Source organism: Syngnathus scovelli, chromosome 1, assembly GCF_024217435.2.
Source record: "Syngnathus scovelli strain Florida chromosome 1, RoL_Ssco_1.2, whole genome shotgun sequence".
In the NCBI taxonomy this organism is placed as follows: Eukaryota; Metazoa; Chordata; class Actinopteri; order Syngnathiformes; family Syngnathidae; genus Syngnathus; species Syngnathus scovelli.
In genome coordinates, this window is record NC_090847.1 from 28,096,076 (window position 1) to 28,114,025 (window position 17,950).

The 17,950-nt window shown below is 49.5% G+C and overlaps 3 protein-coding genes across 12 annotated transcripts; 1 reads left to right on the forward strand and 2 right to left on the reverse strand.

Moving 5' to 3' along the window:
* The first annotated feature begins 130 nt into the window (after window positions 1–130).
* On the forward strand, window positions 131–8,281 carry dctn1a (dynactin 1a). 7 transcript variants are annotated; one of them, XM_049716844.2, is made up of 30 exons: window positions 131–277; window positions 1,538–1,603; window positions 1,679–1,873; window positions 1,960–2,041; window positions 2,107–2,141; window positions 2,218–2,238; window positions 2,656–2,679; window positions 3,069–3,182; window positions 3,343–3,540; window positions 3,610–3,814; window positions 3,898–3,976; window positions 4,053–4,212; window positions 4,271–4,375; window positions 4,450–4,641; window positions 4,717–4,830; window positions 4,893–5,045; window positions 5,121–5,281; window positions 5,360–5,528; window positions 5,598–5,666; window positions 5,754–5,966; window positions 6,053–6,214; window positions 6,293–6,424; window positions 6,498–6,623; window positions 6,696–6,838; window positions 6,914–7,080; window positions 7,162–7,280; window positions 7,367–7,562; window positions 7,635–7,708; window positions 7,803–7,892; window positions 7,961–8,281. In XM_049716844.2, the coding sequence occupies exons 2-30, from the start codon at window positions 1,562–1,564 to the stop codon at window positions 8,096–8,098; spliced, it is 3,678 nt and encodes a 1,225-aa protein (XP_049572801.1). In that variant the 5' UTR covers window positions 131–277; window positions 1,538–1,561; the 3' UTR covers window positions 8,099–8,281. The 7 variants fall into 7 exon arrangements, with proteins under 7 accessions (XP_049572801.1, XP_049572785.1, XP_049572829.1 ...); XM_049716828.2 differs by having other exon boundaries at window positions 145–262; XM_049716872.2 differs by having other exon boundaries at window positions 145–262; window positions 2,110–2,141.
* A 430-nt stretch (window positions 8,282–8,711) lies between these two features.
* Window positions 8,712–10,935, reverse strand: fam113 (family with sequence similarity 113). 2 transcript variants are annotated; one of them, XM_068650256.1, is made up of 9 exons: window positions 10,704–10,935; window positions 10,474–10,552; window positions 10,286–10,365; window positions 9,967–10,199; window positions 9,728–9,878; window positions 9,391–9,631; window positions 9,259–9,312; window positions 9,052–9,183; window positions 8,712–8,978 (listed from the first exon to the last, which is right to left on the reverse strand). In XM_068650256.1, the coding sequence occupies exons 1-9, from the start codon at window positions 10,704–10,706 to the stop codon at window positions 8,890–8,892; spliced, it is 1,062 nt and encodes a 353-aa protein (XP_068506357.1). In that variant the 5' UTR covers window positions 10,707–10,935; the 3' UTR covers window positions 8,712–8,889. The 2 variants fall into 2 exon arrangements, with proteins under 2 accessions (XP_068506357.1, XP_049574215.1); XM_049718258.1 differs by having other exon boundaries at window positions 10,474–10,555.
* A 131-nt stretch (window positions 10,936–11,066) lies between these two features.
* Window positions 11,067–17,847, reverse strand: rpgrip1 (RPGR interacting protein 1). Of its 3 annotated transcripts, XM_049716709.1 has the most exons (31): window positions 17,696–17,847; window positions 17,485–17,580; window positions 17,358–17,414; window positions 17,172–17,289; window positions 16,893–17,098; window positions 16,346–16,451; window positions 16,139–16,273; window positions 15,916–16,021; window positions 15,825–15,848; window positions 15,600–15,746; window positions 15,460–15,533; window positions 15,192–15,394; window positions 15,043–15,128; window positions 14,909–14,959; window positions 14,663–14,836; window positions 14,480–14,597; window positions 14,249–14,412; window positions 13,851–14,178; window positions 13,633–13,793; window positions 13,333–13,565; window positions 13,139–13,254; window positions 12,854–13,020; window positions 12,739–12,795; window positions 12,557–12,663; window positions 12,436–12,496; window positions 12,266–12,347; window positions 12,113–12,192; window positions 11,853–12,042; window positions 11,697–11,781; window positions 11,487–11,614; window positions 11,067–11,419 (listed from the first exon to the last, which is right to left on the reverse strand). In XM_049716709.1, the coding sequence occupies exons 2-31, from the start codon at window positions 17,570–17,572 to the stop codon at window positions 11,229–11,231; spliced, it is 3,843 nt and encodes a 1,280-aa protein (XP_049572666.1). In that variant the 5' UTR covers window positions 17,573–17,580; window positions 17,696–17,847; the 3' UTR covers window positions 11,067–11,228. The 3 variants fall into 3 exon arrangements, with proteins under 3 accessions (XP_049572666.1, XP_049572732.1, XP_049572748.1); XM_049716775.1 differs by having other exon boundaries at window positions 16,139–16,270; window positions 17,485–17,847; XM_049716791.1 differs by lacking the exon at window positions 12,739–12,795 and having other exon boundaries at window positions 17,485–17,847.
* Window positions 17,848–17,950: the final 103 nt, after the last annotated feature.

Below are 17,950 nucleotides of genomic sequence, written 5' to 3' on the forward strand. Positions count from 1 at the left end.
AAATAAATAAATAAATAAATAAATAAATAATTTTACAATATGTGTGAATATTGTGTGGAAATACACTACTTGTGTATCTTATTTGAGTAATACGGCGCTCACAAAAGATAAACTACTGTAGTGTAAATTTCCTTGATTGCGATTCCACACCACAAGGTGGCGGTAGTGCGCAAGAAAGGCAAAAGAAGAAAAGGAGCAAGGAAGCGACCAAGGAAAACAAGGAGGAAAAATAGCAACGATCACTTGAAATCAACATTCCTAGGTGATACACCAAAAGGTTGTATTTTAAGCGTGAGTGTGAAAAGTCGTGATTTTAAACCGCGAGTGTCTCGAGTGCTCTTGTTATATGAAAAAAGGGTGCAGCGTTACATTGGTTATGCTGACATTAGCTTAACAGAAAGCTATGATGGAATTGTGCTGTTGATCGACATCAGTCATGGAAGCCTTGTGTTAGCAGATGACAGTTGGGGTTGAGTTCAATTTTAAAAAATAAACCCCAAGATCACTTTGGTTATGGAGGGTGAATAACACCCTTGACAATCTAGCTCGGCTAAAACGAACCTCTATATCACTTAGGTGAAAGGGTGAGGCAGTCAGACTTAACAGGACAAGGAAACCACACCAAATCCACTGCCATGCGCAGTATGAGCAGGACAGATCGGGAGTGACAAGTTAATACAGCTCATCATCATAAATTGTTGTTGGTGATTTTGCCTCAGTCTAACTTGCGTTCCCCTGCAGCGTCAACGAACATTTTCAACAGCTGTTTCAATGTTGACATGGGCAATATCTCGCCCCCCCCCCCTTTCGTCTCAGTAGTGACGTTTAGTGATGCGCCACTTGGGCCACTCCTCTAAATGCTTGGAAAGGGAAAGCATCATGAACAAAAAACAACACTTGAGTTGAGTCGTTTGAGTATTTGGAACTACCTTGTATTATTATTTTAATTTGAATTGCCATGGCTATGAATAGGAGGCATTCTTACACACCCCAGGTAAGTAACTAGAAAGACAGCGGAATAGTCCTGACTAAAACCCCACAATTAATACTTTGGGGGGGGGGGGGGGGAAAGGTTTCCATTTGAAAGACTCACCTCATTTCAGAAGTGTGAGTTACCTCGGATTATCTTGCGTCTCCATCTTGATGAGAAGAGAAAAATTAAACGACTTTTACACAAGTTTATAAAAAGCGAATTGATTCTTGCTCCTGCTTGTATGATGAAAAGTTTTTTCTATCCCGTTTCTCCCCTGTGGTTCAAAGCATTAGGCGACATGAGTTAGCGTGACCTGCTTCGTTTTGAATGGGGGTCTTTGTGCAAGCTGGGGCAATTCAAGAGATAAGATTTGAAGCGGCCTACTGTGGTCTGCCGCATGTGACTGGCAAACGATATCAGCTGTTTTGCTGACCCAACATTTTAAGATAATGGATCCAAATGATTTAAAGAATATCAAAATGACCACCATCGCTCGTCTCATCTTACGTAAGGATGTATATTAACTATATTGTTTTTCTGTCCTCCATTTCCACAATCCACCAGCTAACGAGCCCATTGATCAGCAGAATGAGCAGCGGGGGAACTGTGGAAAGTGGGAAAGCTCCAAAGGTCATTTGCAAACACTGATGGGAAAAAATGAAGGCTTCAGTTCATCCAAATACCTGCCCTGTTCGTGCCTCCTAGATTGGTTCTGTGGTGGAAGTGATCGGAAAAGGCCAGCGTGGCACTGTCGCCTTCATTGGAGCGACCCTGTTTGCCTCTGGCAAATGGGTGGGTGTCATCCTCAACGAGCCCAAAGGCAAGAACGACGGCACCGTGCAGGGGAAGCGCTACTTCACCTGCGAGGAGAACCATGGAATATTTGTCAGACAGACTCAGGTTTGTGAGATGGACGGCGTTAAGCGCTCATGAGGCAACGTGTGTGTCTTGAACCTAATATTTGTCATGCGTCGCTCCGTATGCAGATCCAGGTGGTCGATGACGGCTCCAGTGCGACATCTCCCGACACTCCCGAGTCTGGTGCCTCCAGGATCCTCAGACAAAAAGGTGGACATTGGTAAACTTTTAAAAGTTACAAGGAATCAATTTCATGAAATATGACTTTGCTCCAGCAGATATCCCAGAGATTCCCAAAACAAGTAAACAGGTATGCAATCATCATTTAGCGCATGATTTATTGATTAAACACAAGTTGTTTTGTTCCTAAAAAAAATATTTTCCAGGCACCCGTAAGCGCCAAGAAGGTAGAAATGTTTCTAGGTCTTTTTGTGTGTGTGTGTTTTGCTTTATGTTAACGCCACTCATTTAACAATTGATATTCTCAAACTCCTCCCTTAAAAAAAAAAAAAAAAATGCATCGGCACAAGGCTCCAAAATCTTTTTTTTTTGGGCCACTCAGACTTGCACGTTGATTTTGCACGTACACTTTGTGTTGGGTGGAAGCATGCACACGTTATTTTGTGCAAGCTTGTGAGGTCCTTTGACACAGTTGCATGAAGTGACGTGTTGCTTTTTTTTTTTTTTTTTTTGCGTTCCGAGTGGGGATTTTTTTTTTTTTTTTTAATTAACTTTAACCAGTCAAGAGACACTCACCTGGTTTGCTATTCCTTTGTTGCTAATCTCTTACCTTGTTTCGTGTGCGCATTCCTCCTCTCCTCCAGTCCTCTACCCGCCGTTCTATCAAGGTGAGATCATGGTCAAAGTTCATCCTGTCATATGAAGGATTTTGTTTTGAGGGCGGAACGGACGCCGATTTTCACTTCCGCATAGTAACACGTTGTTTATGCTCGTACCGTGGCAGTGGCGCACGCCAAAGCGTCTGGCGCCCGCCACCTCGCTCCCCTCCCTCTTGCTACGTCCCCCGAGCCGCTCCGGCCTGCCGCTGACGGTATGCTCCGCCACGTCACGTATCTCGGGAAGTGGTGAAGCGCGACAGTGGACACGGGTGCATTTGGCCCGTTTGGCTCAAAGATGGGATGTACTTGATGAACTAAAAGTGCACGCAGAGCAAATGCTTGCTCTAGCCAAATCAAATGAATGGTGAAATCATATTTCCGCCACCTTCTTTTGTCAGGCCTCTCGTGAGAATCTGTCATCTGGTGATGTCAGCGAGGTGGGCCTGTCCCCCCACCAGGGTGCTCCACTCATGCCTCACGTCGCAACTTCTGCTCCAGCTACTCCGAGTAAGGTAAGGTGGGTCACTAATTGCGGTTAATGGGAAGGGATACCAAAAAAAAAAAAATCTATTCCCAACAATTTATTTACAATATTTATATAATAATAATTTATTACAATTTATTTCTTGGGGTGTAAGAATCGGTCCAACCTGTGTCCTGTGCTACTCCCAGGAGGAGGAATCACTGCGGGGTCAGGTGAAGGATCTGGAGGAGAAGCTGGAAACGCTGAAAGCCAAGCGCACGGAAGACAAGGCCAAACTGAAGGAGCTGGAGAAGCACAAGATCCAACTGGAGCAGCTGCATGAGTGGAAGAGCAAAATGCAGGAGCAGCAGGCCGAGCTACAAAAAAATCTCAAAGAAGCCAAGAGGGTAATATTGATTACGACATCAAAATGTGGATTTTTTTTTGCCAACCTGATGCTAGCGTTGTTCCTCCAGGAAGCCCGCGACGCTCAAGAGGCTAAGGACCGCTACATGGAGGAGATGTCCGACACAGCGGATGCCATCGAAATGGCCACTCTGGATAAAGAGATGGCTGAAGAGCGTGCAGAGTCGCTACAGGTGGAGGTGGAAACGCTGAAGGAGAAAGTGGAGGAGTTGTCCATGGACCTGGAGATCCTTCGACACGACATTTCAGAGAAAGGTCTGTCCTCTGCACGCTCGTTTCCCAAATGTCCCTTTGTGGACTCGACTCAAAGGTAATCTGCGTCTTTGTTCCTCCCGCAGGCTCTGATGGCGCCGCCTCCAGTTACCATGTGAAACAGCTCGAGGAGCAGAACAGCAAACTGAAGGAGGCCTTAGTCAGGTAAATAGGTTGAAGAACCAATCTGAGGTAGCGCTTTTGAATACTCCCTTTCACCGAAACAAATTCTTCTCCTCAGGATGCGCGACCTGTCTGCCTCTGAGAAACAGGAGCACGTGAAACTGCAGAAGCAGATGGAGAAGAAGAACGCCGAGATGGAGACCCTGAGGACTCAGAAGGAAAAACTGCAGGAGGAGCTCAAGCAGGCCGAAGTCACAGTCGACGAACTGAAAGAGCAGGTGAAGCTCGGACCCGCGTTCCAAAACGAGTTCCGTGTCTGAGCGTTTTGTGTGTCAGGTGGACGCCGCCCTGGGATCTGAGGAGATGGTTGAGACTCTAACGGAGAGGAACCTCGACTTAGAAGAGAAAGTCAGGGAGCTGAGAGAAACCGTCAGCGATCTGGTCAGTCGGGCTTTACGGATATCGTCCACAGCCAAGGTCAGTCGGTGACGAGCCAACCTTCTTTGCTTCAACAGGAGGCCATCAATGAAATGAACGACGAGCTCCAGGAGAACGCCAGGGAGACGGAAATGGAGCTGAGGGAGCAGCTAGACATGAGCGGCGCAAAGGTCCGTGAGGCGGACAAGAGGGTGGAAGCCGCCCAGGAGACGGTGGCCGATTACCAGCAGACCATCAACAAATACAGGGAGCTCACCAACAGACTGCAGGTGGGTGCGCGTCCCGGACGGGGCCGCCGTTGCCGCGCCCTGACGCTCCGAGCGCCGTTTGTTTTTGCACGCCAGGAGGCCAACAAAGAGCTGATGATGCAGCAGAGTGAAAGTAGCGAAGTGCAACAGCCGCCCGCAGAGCTGTTTGACTTCAAGATCAAGTTTGCAGAGACAAAGGCGTACGCCAAGGTAGGTCAAGGACGGCGGTGATTCAAAGTCCATGGCGCCCAAGACTGCCGTGCGTCCACCAGGCCATCGAGATGGAACTGAGGAAAATGGAAGTGGCTCAGCTCAACCGGGAGGTGGCGCTGCTCACCTCCTTCATGCCGGACTCCTTCCTTCGTCACGGCGGGGACCACGACTGCATACTGGTGCTCCTGCTCATCCCCAGGATCATTTGCAAGGTGGGAGGCCGTCGAAAGCGGACGCCGTCACCGCGTCCGTCCCGTTTGTGTAGCATTCCCGCTCGTCCCTCATAGGCTGAGCTGATCAGCAAACAAGCGCAGGAGAAGTTCGATCTGAACGGGAACCTGGCCCAAGGCAGCGCTCTCAAAGGGCCTCCAGGAGAACAACGCAGTTTTGCCTCTGGACTCGTGTACTCGCTGAGTTTGCTTCAGGCCACCTTGCACAAATATGAACAGTAAGTTGTCAAATGTCGTCAATCTCCGCATCAGCAAAATAAATAAATGAAGAAATAAACTCTCCCGTCCGGTTGCAGGGCTTTGAGTATGTGCTCGGTGGAGGTTTTCAAGCGCATGGGCACGCTCTACTCGGAAATGAGCTTCCATGAGCGCTCTCTGGATTATTTCATTGACCTGCTGCACAAAGACCAGTTGGACGAGACTGTTCAGGTGGAACCGCTGACCAAGGCCATCAAGTATTACCAGGTAACAGAAGCTGCTCTCCACTTCCTCGACAGTAGAAACTTACTCAGCAATTTTCACTCTGGCTTCTAGCAATTGTACAGTGTTCATCTGGCAGAACACAAAGAGGACTGTACCGTGCAGCTATCTGACCACATTAAGGTACCAGTCTCTTTTTGGTGGTGCATGTTTAGGACGTGAACCTCGCAGGAATTTCGCAAGGGATTGAATTGGCCTTCTGATCCTCAGTTTACTCAAAGTGCCCTGGACTGTATGGGAGTGGAGGTGGCCCGTCTGCGTGGGTTCCTCGCGACAGGTCAGCAGAACTCCACGCTGGCTGTTCTCCTGAAGGACTTGGACACGTCCTGCTCGGACATCAAGCAGTTTTGCAAAAAGATCCGCCGCCGAATGCCCGGAACCGATGCCGTCGGGGCCCCGGCCGCTCTCAATTTTGGACCACAGGTAAGGAAGGACACGTGGGCAGTCAACTCAAATGAAGCTCCATCGCAAGAAATGATTAAGCAGAAGTGGCCGTGGTTCGCCGTCAGGTGTCCGAGGGGCTGACCGAGTGCAGACGGCAGCTGACCCGGGTGGTGGCGGTGCTTCAAGAGGTGGCGGCGGCCGGAGCTCAGATGTCAGCGCCGCTGACTGAGCAGGAAGGACTGAATGCGCTCAAATTGGAGGACACGGCGTGTCAGGCCGTGGAGCAGGTAAGGAATTGTCAGGAAAAATTTGGGGCAGAGGCAACCAGGTTGAGGCTTCAAAGGAGGTTTTCGTCCCTCGCCCAGGTGTACGGCTCTCACGCGCTCAACGGCACCGAGTGCCTGCGTCAGTCCTGCAGCGCCATCGTTGCTACTATGAACAAGATGGCCACCGCCATGCAGGAAGGAGAGTACGACGCGGACAAACCACAGGCAAAGGTATGCACTCGTGTGTCCTGGTGGGCCTTTAATGATCCGAGACTTTGTGGTCACTTTGCGATTCTTCCCTCAGAGTCCTCCCGTGGAATTGAGAGCAGCCACGGTCCGAGCCGAGATGACTGATGCCGAGGGCCTCGGAGTGAAGCTAGAGGACAGAGAAGCAGCCATCAAGGAGTTCAAGAAGTCCCTCAAGATCAAGGTTGGGCGAGGTCCAAAAGGCTTACTTGGTGCGCAAGTTCAAGAATCGTTTTGTTTTTGTTTTGTCTCGTAGGGAGAAGAGCTGAGTGAGGCCAATGTCCGTCTGAGCCTGCTGGAGAAGAAGCTGGACACGTCCACCAAGGATGCGGATGAGCGTGTGGAGAAGATCCAGACCAAATTGGACAAGAACCTAGACTTGCTGAAGAAGAAGGAAAAGTGAGAGGATCATTTGTCGAGTGGGCCACCCCCGTGCTGGCGCGCTCAGTGTCTCACCCGCGCTCCTTTTGCCAGGGAATTCGAGGAGACAATGGATGCCCTGCAAGCCGACATCGACCAGCTGGAAGCGGAGAAAGCTGAGCTGAAACAGCGCATCCATAATCAATCCAAGATGACCATCGAGGGCTTGCGAGGTGTGCCTGCTTCCGGAATGGCTTCCGCCGTTCAGGGACCAGCAGGAGGTACATTTTTAAAGAAGCTGAGAAGCCTGGATGATTTCAAGTCAGAATCATTGCGGCTTACTTTATATCCTCCCTCGGTAGCTATGTCGCAATCGCTGGCAGGACCATTGCAAGTGGTGGACTCTCCTCTCCTCCAGCAGCAGCTTGAAGCTCAGAGACTGGGCATCAAGCGCCTCAAGACGGAAAACGTCAGACTTAAGGTGTCCTTGGGAGAATGGAGATAAGAGTTTTTCTCGAGGGGGTTGGAGCTTCTATTTGCTTGAGCAAGAGTGTGTTTACCATCCAGGCAGAGAAGATGAGTGCCCAGCTGGCCTCGCTGCCTCCACTGTGCCCAGCCAAACTGCCCCAAGTGACCAAGGAGAGCTCGGTGCCACCAGAAGGACTGAATATGGGCATCTACCGCCGCACAGACCAGCTGCTGGCTACGCTTCTGAAGCTGAGCGCAGAAGTCAAAGTGGTCGACATCACCGGGAAGACGTCAGGTGTGTGGACGCATCTGGTGGCCACTCCCTACCACTCCAACTCTGACATTGTCTCCCTCCATCTTCCTCTAGTGAGCGCCAGCGCCCAGCTGCTGGAGCAGACCACCAGACTCCACAACCTCAGCAACGCTCTAGCCAAACTCAAGGTTTTTTTATCTATATATCTATAGCGAGAGAGAGAGAGAGAGAGATGCGCGCGCAACACTTGAAAGTGCATCTGAATGCTTGTTTTCTTTCCAGGGTGAAGTCGCTGAACACGTTGTGTCCAATCAACCGGGAGCAAAAGCCCCTTCCGACTTTGCAACCTTCCCAGTCTCTTCTTTCGTCAAGGTGAGATCAAAATCCACACATTCTCACGCTCGCACAAATGAACAAACGGTCGTGTTTCGTAACCTCAGGCAAAGGGAGAGAAGACGGACGGGACAGTGTTTGTGGGTCGTGTCGCCATTCCTTGTACTCGCGGACAGGAGCAAGTCCACCGTCTGGTCCTGTCGCAGCAGCAACTGCAACAAGTGCATCGCCTCCTCATGGTCTGAGGCAGCTTACTTTCCGCTTTTTTTGTCTGGTTGCAACAACCAAATGAGGCGTCAACACTTTTTCACTCTTTCAACTTTACAGGGAAAATTAGCTCATTTTTGCATTTATACTCTACCAAATGCACTCCCTGTGTCTTATGTACAATTTCTCTAATAAAACGGAACCACTTATTGAAAACTAAATGGAATGAATACTTTGTACAAAATTCAAATCACTTGGTAGAATTTGTGTTTTATAAATATTCATGCATGTAACCCGTAAGAATGTAATCGTACGACACTTAAGGCTAAATTTCATCTTTAATGCCAGAAACGTGTTTTAAAATCAAGTATGTATCTGAGTAATTAATATTCAAAATGCAATCGTTTATTTTTTAAACGCCCCCTCAGAACATTGTTCCAATATTTATCAGTTTTTTTTGTTTTTCTGCTTTGCAAGGTAATTTGGGATGGAAGTGAGCATCTTTCATCTTTAACAGTCTGCTTTCTCAATAGTCAGTATGTAGATAAGATTAAATAAGATCACTTGACTATATTTAGCAAGCAGTGTCGAAAACTTTACCCTGATCAGGAAGAATTCCCCCAGACATAATAAGCACAAAAATAAAAAGGCTTACTTTGCCGGAAAGGTACCTTTAATATGAAACGCGCATTTAAAAAGTATTCAAGAATCTAGAAAATATAAAACTGGCTCCTAAAATTTGATGGAAGTGGAGCATGTGTTGAGAACTGAGCATACATTCCTGTATGTGCAGAAACATGTATAAGAATAAAGTCCACCTTGTTGAAGTCTAGTAGTGCTGATGAGGCCTGTGATGGGTGTAAGGCATGTACTGGTACCTGGCGCGCCTGGTCCTCATCACCAACGGCTCGTCGTAATCTGCAACCAGTAGAACACGGGTTGTTGAGTGGACGACGCACCTGCACGTCCGTCAGGGTGAGACATTACGCACATGCCGGGGGCCAGCCATGATGAGAGTAAGGTGCGTAGTCAACGGCATAATGGAGGGCCGCAGGGTCCACGTAAAAGTTGGTAAAGTCACCGAGAGGAGGACGAGGCGACCAGTTGGTTCTCGGCGGCCTCACTGCGGAACAGAACCACAGCAAATGTGCGTTTTAGAACGCGCGTAAACAACTGATTTGGCGTCGATGAGTCTTACCGACACGCCGCTCACTTTCCAAGCCTGGCAGTAGATGGGCAACGGAAATGTCCGCTGAAAGAACAAAGTGGATCGAGTCAGCATGAATACGACCAGCCGTTTCTTTTTTTTTGGGCAATACTCCGTCGTCACCGAGAGAGTTGAGCGGCAGGTCCACGCCCCAGGCGTCTGCGGCGTGTAGCACCAGCAGGGTGCTTATTCGGCGGTGGGCCAGGGCGTTCCAGTGGACGCCGTCGGCGGCGCGATGCCGGAGACAGTGGCGGAAGTGGAAGTGGAGGTCCAGCACGTCCAACTTGCAGTCTTGAGCCAGGAGTCCGCTGTAGAAATTGGCTTCGATCACATCGTGGCGTAGATGACCCGCCTTGTGCGAGATCTGTTTCGGAGCAGAGCGACAAGAAACCGCCCTGTCTCATTTACAAAGAAAATCGGATTTGATCCCTTGTAAGCAGTTTTACTGCTCTGAATGTACCTCAGGAACCAGGAACCCCCCTTTGATGCGCTCTCCCAGAGGCATGGTGAGGTTCCAGATGACCAAGCTTTCTTCTGGCAGGACGCAAAGCAGTTCTTCAAAAAACTTTATGAGGTTGTCCTTGTACCCGGCCTCCCATTTTGAATTGTACCTACAATGAGGGTCGGTTAAAGCACGTAGCACGACTGAGATGTATGACGAAGAAGCCAAAATAAAAGCACCATAACTTTATGACTTACCTTGAAATGTCCCAAACGCAGGAGTTGACGATGACCAAATCTGGTTTCAACCCACGGTAGAAGTCCTCCATGATGCTCTTCATGTAGTCGGAGTAGACACGTGTGACAAAGTAAAAACGGACCAGGTGGTGGGGGGACTGGTACTGCCGGACCTCCCTGTAGCCCGTCCCATTGTGCATGAAGTTGAGGCAACCTCCTTCCATCAGGCGGTCCTGTTCAAAACTCATCTCACCCTGCAGACAGTTGAGAGAGGAATCGGAGGCAAGACACGTTAATTGTACACACGCTAAACCGGGATCTCTCGATCGGGATCACTTGCCTTTCTTTTAAGTTGTGCCAGGCGGAGGTATTCATCTTTCTGTAAAAGCAAGACAAGGTCTTTGTAGACACACCGCTGAACTGGAGATAGAGGGAGATGAACATTAATTAGGGTCACAAATGGACATTACGGTAGATTGAAATTATAGGCTGAAGGTCGCCCGGTTTTTGGGCTTTTTCATGACTTACTGGAGTCTCCCAACACCACAATGAACTTGTTATGGAAAAGCTGGCTGACCTGCTGGTGGCGCACGAACTTCATTTCCTCCTTCTTGAGCGTTATAAAACAACACGCACACCGTTTTCTCTTTCAATAAAATGTCTTATGATATTTTTGTGTATTCAAGTTCATAATTACTGGCAGAGATAAAAAGAAAAATGCTAAACAGACCGCGAGCATCGATGCTATCGTTACATACCATAATGGAAACGGTGGAGGGGCAAAAAAGCTAAAGTGAGCGTCCGTTAGCTTCGTAGTTTCTTCTGTCCCGTTTTAGGTTATCTGACAAGAGACGAGAGTTTCGTGTCGTAACACCCTAAAGTTGAAGATGACTTCAGTGGAAAAACACAATCCTGCCTATGCGACTTTTTTGTTTTTTTTTAAATTGGTCAACAACCACAAGTGCGGTTGTGATTGGAAAATTGGGCTGCGAGGCCTTCAGGGGTCGTTGGAAATCACACAATGTCATGTCATCGCCATTGTTTAGTTTGACCCTTTTTTATTATATTCCCTATAACAAGTCATAACCACAGCCACAGAATGCATAGAAGGATGAAAGTCATCGAAAACAAGTCCGTTTTTTATTCTCCTTAGCTCTGGAAACGATTTATTATGTGGGATTAAAGCGTCAACATTAACAGTGAAGTGACCATAGTTCAGTCTCATGTACACTAACCACCAAGAACAAAGATGGCGCACACAGGGTTTAAAAATAATCTGTGTTTTAGAAGTCACTGTCATCTTCTTCTATCACTTTAATGTTATTTCTCTCCTTCTGCTCGTCTTCATGCTCGCTGACTTCCTCGGTATCTTCTGGCTGGTGAAACTCTTCATAAATACCGCTCAGGGCTTTGGCTGCCTCCAGTGACACTTTTAAGAATCCAATCACCTCCTGCTCTTCATCCACACGCACAACTGGAGCAAACACGCCAATGTCAAACATCATCACAGCAGCGAAATAAAATGCCCAAGAAGCGCCTACTGTCAATTTGCCGTTCGATGACGTCACTCCCCGTCAGCAGCAGCTCCTGCAGATCCAAAAAAGCGTAACCGACATCCACGCATTCCTCCTCCTCGTCCATCGGCTCGCTGACGACTGTGAACTTTAACCTGCGCAACCGCACGCATTGGAATTTGGGTGACGGAATCGTGAAGAACATTGGCACTTTTCAAACAACGTGTGATACGTTACCGGCGCTTCTTGGGGTCGTTGTCCTCCATCATGGTGTACAGAAACCGTCTGAGTGGAGCAGACATGGAACCGTCCACGTAGATGACTTGCAGAGCGACGTGACAATCAGCAAACTATGACGCAACACATAGACTCCGCCCCCTTCCCTGCTCACACCTCGAGTGAAGTTATAGTGAATCTCCTCCCCCGCCCTGGGCTTGCGGAGGGACACGGGCGTCTCGGTGGTCTCCATGGGGACGCCCAGCAGCCGGTATTCCACGTAGACGCGCTGCACCGAATCGTCCAGCGCCACGTGCGAAGAGGGTTCAAAGGTCAAGGACAGGATCTCCACTCTCAGTTTGTTACCCTGAATGGAGGGAAACGGATTTTACGCCGAGATGCTTTTAAAATGTCTTTTCTAATGAAATGTATTTCACCCGTCTTTTCTTTGGTTCGGATGGCACGATCAGAAGGTCGCTGGTTGAGGTATGCGAAGATTCTGACAGTTCTTCAGCGGCTCCACAGTAAAAGCACAATAAAAATCGTGATTCCCACGATTGCGTTGATGAAAGTCGTCAGAGTGATCTTACCACTCTCGCTCCTCTCCTCATTTTTCTCTTCCTCCAGCTCCTCCACTTCATCCACTGACACCACATCCACAGAGGGAATATTCTGAGAATCCGAATACAGTGCAGACATTTTTTTTTTTTTTTTTTTAGCCGCCGTAGTTACAGTCGAGTCGATTCTTGCCGGTTCCTACCTTGCCTTCACTGGGAGAACTTTTTCTTAGCGGCGACTCTCTGGAAGATGTTTCTGGACATCTGCAGTGTTGCGTGTTATGTTCAATTGTCCATATACTACTTGCACTTGGTGTGACTTACATTGTCGGCGGTGAATTGGGAGACGCGGTCAGCGCAATGTCGTGTCGGACGGGTGACCTCTCGTCCGATCGCTTGGTTCCGACTCGTTTTACGTCCTCGGGGGCGGGCTGTCGACAGAAAGCATTTGTGATGTGAGCGCTAGCCGGCTAGCGTAGCCAGGCGTCGCGTTTCGGAAACCTCACACAAGCTTTTGTCCTCCTCTGTCTTGTTTTGGGCTCTGCTGGCCCAAATTGCTGCGTCTAAAATTACGGAATAGCCATTTGGTCAAATTAGTCGAAAGAAATGTGATATCCGTACCTTGACTCTGGGCTTGGCTATGGGCCTCTGTGACCCTTGCGCTTCTTCCCGCCACCGCTCGCTGCCTCCGATGGCATCCGCCGGGGGTTGAAAGGGATATTTCCATTTCATTAGAACCCGGACCGTACCCCGCGGACCGCCGGCGGGATCACGTAGCACATAGTCGCCTAGAGATGAAAAAAAACTTTTATCATAGGCCCCAACCGATATGGACGTTTGGAACCTGATGCCGATCCCCCGGCGCTTACAAAGGACAACATTGCAGCTAATTGTCGGCTTGCTCACCTGTGATCTCCTTGCCCGTCGCCAGCGCTCTCAGCGGGATGGGTGTTTTCGCCAAGTAGGCCGGTGGAATCTGCTCATCGCTATCATCAAACACATACACCCAAAGACTGTTCGACCTGCGGCCACAAAAGAACAAACGTAGACTTTTGACGCGCCGCCTAAAAGCCATCTGTAACGTCGTTCTGGCCGCATACCGCAGGTAGCGCAGCACATCTGTTGTGACTGCTAGCGGGTAGCTAGCGCTGTCGCGGAATACCGGGTCTGCGGTGGCCGCGATCGTTTTGGACACGTGAGGCGGCAGGTCGTATAGCCTGTAGGTCAGGTATGCGTCTGGAACTAGTCCGGGCCATCGCCCGCTGAGACCCTCGCAACGGTCCAGCAGCAGCAGCAGCTCGTTAGGGATCCCGCCGCCGTAGTCGAACAAGTCCTGCAAACGAGTCACAAATGAGACTTTTTTTAAAAATTTGTATTCATAGGTTAACATTCTGATTTACTGCGTGGCCGTCTTCTCGCCAGCCCAAGGTGGTGTGAGTTGGTATTGTCTGCGTCGCTGTGACCCCGGCACCGTCTTTCAGCGACACGTCCTCCGTGGGCTCCGCGGGCGGGAACAAACGGGCCCAGAAATCCACAACACCGACGACTTCCCCCTCAAAGCCTTAAGACGAGAACTGATTAGCCAAAATGTTCACTTCTTGTTATTTTTGTTGTGTACCTGTGATGTTGACACGGCCATTGTCGCGCTCCCCTCTCCTCTGCATGGCCCCCAGGAGGGACAAGTATCCACTCCCGTGCGTGACAAAGCGGACACCTCCTATGGCCTGGTGGAGCTCCACTCGAACCCTGGCGCCCTGGCTCCGCAGCTTTAGCAGGTCTCGGGGCGTCAAAGCGTACTGGGAGGTGAAGCCGTAAGTGGGCTGGCCGCCCGCTACCAACGGCGTGGAGTGAACTTCAAAGTCCAAAAGGCCGTAGGTGCAGAAGGTCACCGTGTCCGCTTGAAGGTCGCCCATGTGCCGAAGACCTTCTGGAGTGAAGGTGGCCGCCTCAAGTAGAAAGACGGCAGATGAGAAACACAGCGCAGCCGTTCATGTTTTCAATTTCAGCTTTTACTACCTTAAGGTGGAGTTCCAATAAGGACTCTCCGAGCCTCAAAGGAGCACAGGGAATGTCTTCCTGGACGGTCTGGACTACTTCCTGGTCTCCGGCGGGCAACGTGTACTGCAGCGGCACGGTCCCTTTTTGACTCTTGGCAGCGTACGCAAAGGCTTTCAACTGGCCTTCAGACCGCAAAAAAACAGAATGAATTTTGCTTTTCTATGAAACGAAGGTTTGAAGATGACACACCTTGTAATGTCTTGATCTGAAGAGCTCGTTTGGATAAAACTTTGTCTTTCTCTGCCATGGCCGTCCTCAGCTGGCTCCTCTCCATCTCCAGCATTTCCTTGACCGTGTGAAGCTCCTCCTTCGGGTAGAAAGGCGTTTGCTTAAAAGGGGGCGGGCCACAACGTTGTGAGCACGTGAAGGCACCTGAAGGTCTTTACTGATGCGGTGCTCCAGCAGAAGGAGGCTCCTGGCTTTCTGCAACTCCAGCACGGTGTCGGCGTGCGACGCTTGGACGTCGGGCGGCTCGGGTTCCTCCTTCCCGTTGTCGGGCCGCAGGAAACGTAAACCCTCCCTGCTCTCCTGCTGCATCCTGAAGGCCTGGAACATGTGAGGAGATAAGAACGATTCTGGAGAATTTCGGGGGAACCAGACTTTGTTTGCTTCCCCCACCTTGATTTGTAAAAGCGTTTCACTGAGGTCCTCAACGCTCATGTCGAACTCCTGGACGACGAGATAGAGAGGGAATCATCTCAAAGACTTCGAACGTGTTGCGCCGTGCGTCTTTCGTTTCTCTGTTTAGGAACCTTGGTGACCGAGTCCAGTCTGCTCCGCAGGCGGGATATCTCCTCCTTGTACTGAAGAATCTCCTCCTCCAGATGTTTTACTTTGGCTAAAACCCAAGACGCTCTGCAGTAAGAGGTGGGCTTCCATTTGCTATCAGCACTCATCTTACCGTCACGTTGGCTCTCCAGCATCTCCTTCTCTTCATTGAGCTTCCCCACCTCTGACTGCAGTCTGCCTTTCTCCTCCTTCTCAGTTTGCAGCGTTGCCACCAGGATCTGGATGTCCATCCTGCCGACGTGCTCCTCCGGTTCTTCGGTCTGCACGTTTACCTCCATGCGTGTGTCCACGTGGCTGTTGTAGGTCGATAAAGTTCTGGGTGAAGGGAAAGAAACGCGATGAAGCGTCGTCATTACGCTGAAGATCTTTTGTGGTCCCACCTCTCCAGTAGGGAGTCGTAGTTTTCTTTTATCCGATCCTTCTCTCCTTCCAGGTCTGCAAGATGCTCTTGAAGCTGGAAGGGAAAAATTGGCACTATTGAACGGCTCCTCCAATGAAGATCTTAATGCCGGCTCCAGACCTTGTCCAGGTTCTGAAGAGACAGGCTGGCGGTCGTCAGCTCAGCCTCCAGTCTCAGTGCTCTGTGACGCTCCTGCTTCAGCTCCTCGCTCAGTTCTTCCACTTTCTCCAGAAGAAGAGTCTGACTTTCACGGAGGGACTTCTGACTCTGCAAAAAAAAAAAAAAAAAAAAGCTCAAACGATAAATGCAAGCCGGCAGCGAGATATTGTAAGCGTGTGCGTTGACCTCCTCCAGTTGCTTCTCATAGGCCTGCGAAGAAAGAAGAAGATGCGTGTTGCTATGGCAACGGATATTGTGGCCGACAGAGTGACGGCACCTGTTGCAGATCAGCGATCTTCTCCTGCGTGACCCTCAGGGTGGCGCTCTTCTCAGAAAGCTCCTTTTGCAGACAGATGACGTCAACGTTCTCTCTGATGTTGATCCTGAGCAGAAAAGTACCCAAAAGTTTTTTTTTTTCTCACTCCTCGTAGTTTTCCCGTAATTCAATATTTTCAGCCAACAATTAGCCACCCTGAGTGCGACGTTGATGATGCCATCACCTGTGCCTTTCCGCCTGTTGCCTCTTCATTTCCCTCACGGTTCCCTCCATCTCTTTCTCTTTAACTCGGAGCGTGTCGCGAAGGGTCCGGGCGGTCACCTCGAGCTCCATCGTCTTCATCTGCTCGCTCACACTGCTGAGAAGAGGGAGGAGGGGGGTATGGGACGGGTATATGGGGCTGCAAAATCTTATTTCATTCCCCACTCACAATTTGTCCATGTCTCCTCTGGTGTCTTCCATCGGGGGACAATATCGGGGCGGGGCTGTGTGATCCGCCCTTCCGACTCCGCCATCCACATCTGTACATTTTGTAGCTTTGAGGAGGAGAAAAAGTGAGAAAGTTCAAAGTGTCCTTGGACTTGGTGGAAGGACGTCTATAGAGCAAGGATTGTCAACCGGTGGTGCGCGGCCCTCTAGTGATCCGTAGCGGTATTGCAGGTGGTCCGCGAAATAGGAAATGGAACATTATTGTAGAATAATAATAATATTGATTTATAATAATATTGATCCATTATTCAGACTTGATTAATTAATTTATTTTTTGAATATTTTTTTATTTCTTTTTTCCCCAGCTAATTTTGTCATCCAAATGATGTTAAATGTAAACATAGAGACGCAAATAAATAGTCTGTCTATCCTCTTTCAGCGCAAAATATTCTGTCAAAGCAGTGGTCCCCGAGTTGCTTCTTGGTTATAACGGCCGGTGGTCCCTATAGGGAAAAAAAAGCCCTGCCATAGAGAGGACAGCAGCTTACCTTTGCTGAACCTGTAAGGCGTGCGACCCCGCAAGTCCAGAATGTGCTGCTTGGCCAAACTGAGTTTATTTTGCAAAATCACTTTCTGGCTCTCCAGCGTGTCCACACGACTTTCCAACCCCTGCAGCGTGTCCTCCATGTCCTTCTCCTTGGCGCCGCCGGAGCCCGGCCCCGCCTGACGGAGACGCATCAGTCTGGTGGACATCCTTTGAGGAGCAAAACCAACAACTCGGTCATTTTAAGATTTTTGTTTTCAATACTTTTTTTTTGGGCGACCACCTGCGCATCTTCTGCTCCTGCGCTCGTGTGTGCTTTCTCAGCACAACGTTTTCTTCTTGCATGTTAAGGCAAAGATCCTCCAGTTGCTCTCTGGGGAGACGAAATAGCCGCTGCGGATCTGGAAGGACGAGAGACGGCAACATTCAATAAAAGCTTCTGGAAAAAAAAAAAATATTGTGGCCTCACCTTTTGTAATCATGATGTGATGCTTCTTCCATGGCTTGACTGAATCACAAACGGCATCTGTTCAGACGAGACACGCTCAAAAATGCGGTAATGGCAACCTCGCAACTTTAGACGAATGGAAACAAACCTGGCATTGAGGCCATGAGGCCCCCCCTCATCAGACCAACGTCCCGTACTGGAAGATCCCCCGCAGTCTCGTCCACCATGGGCGACATCACACCAGCTTTCCTCAATCACAACCCCGGGTGAGGTTTGGAATGAAAACACGTTCACGACTGTGCTGCCGTTGTCACGTTACAAAAAGAAGCAAACGCAAAAGTGGCTGTATCGGAACTCACCAAGCTTGGTGAACAATTCCGAGACGTGTGCGTTTTAATCCATCTTCATCCTGCTCTCGTTGGCTCAAAGCAAACTTGGTGATCACCTCAAGGCTCCATCTGCTTCTGGGGAGGGGGTAATCCTGCCTGTGCACTAATCAGATTACATGGCGTGCTCCCGGATCAGTTTGGCGGCAGCGAGACGAAATATTTTAGGGTGGCGCGCTGTTCTGGGGTCTGTTTCCATGGTGACACTTTTTGCAAATGGGTTTGATT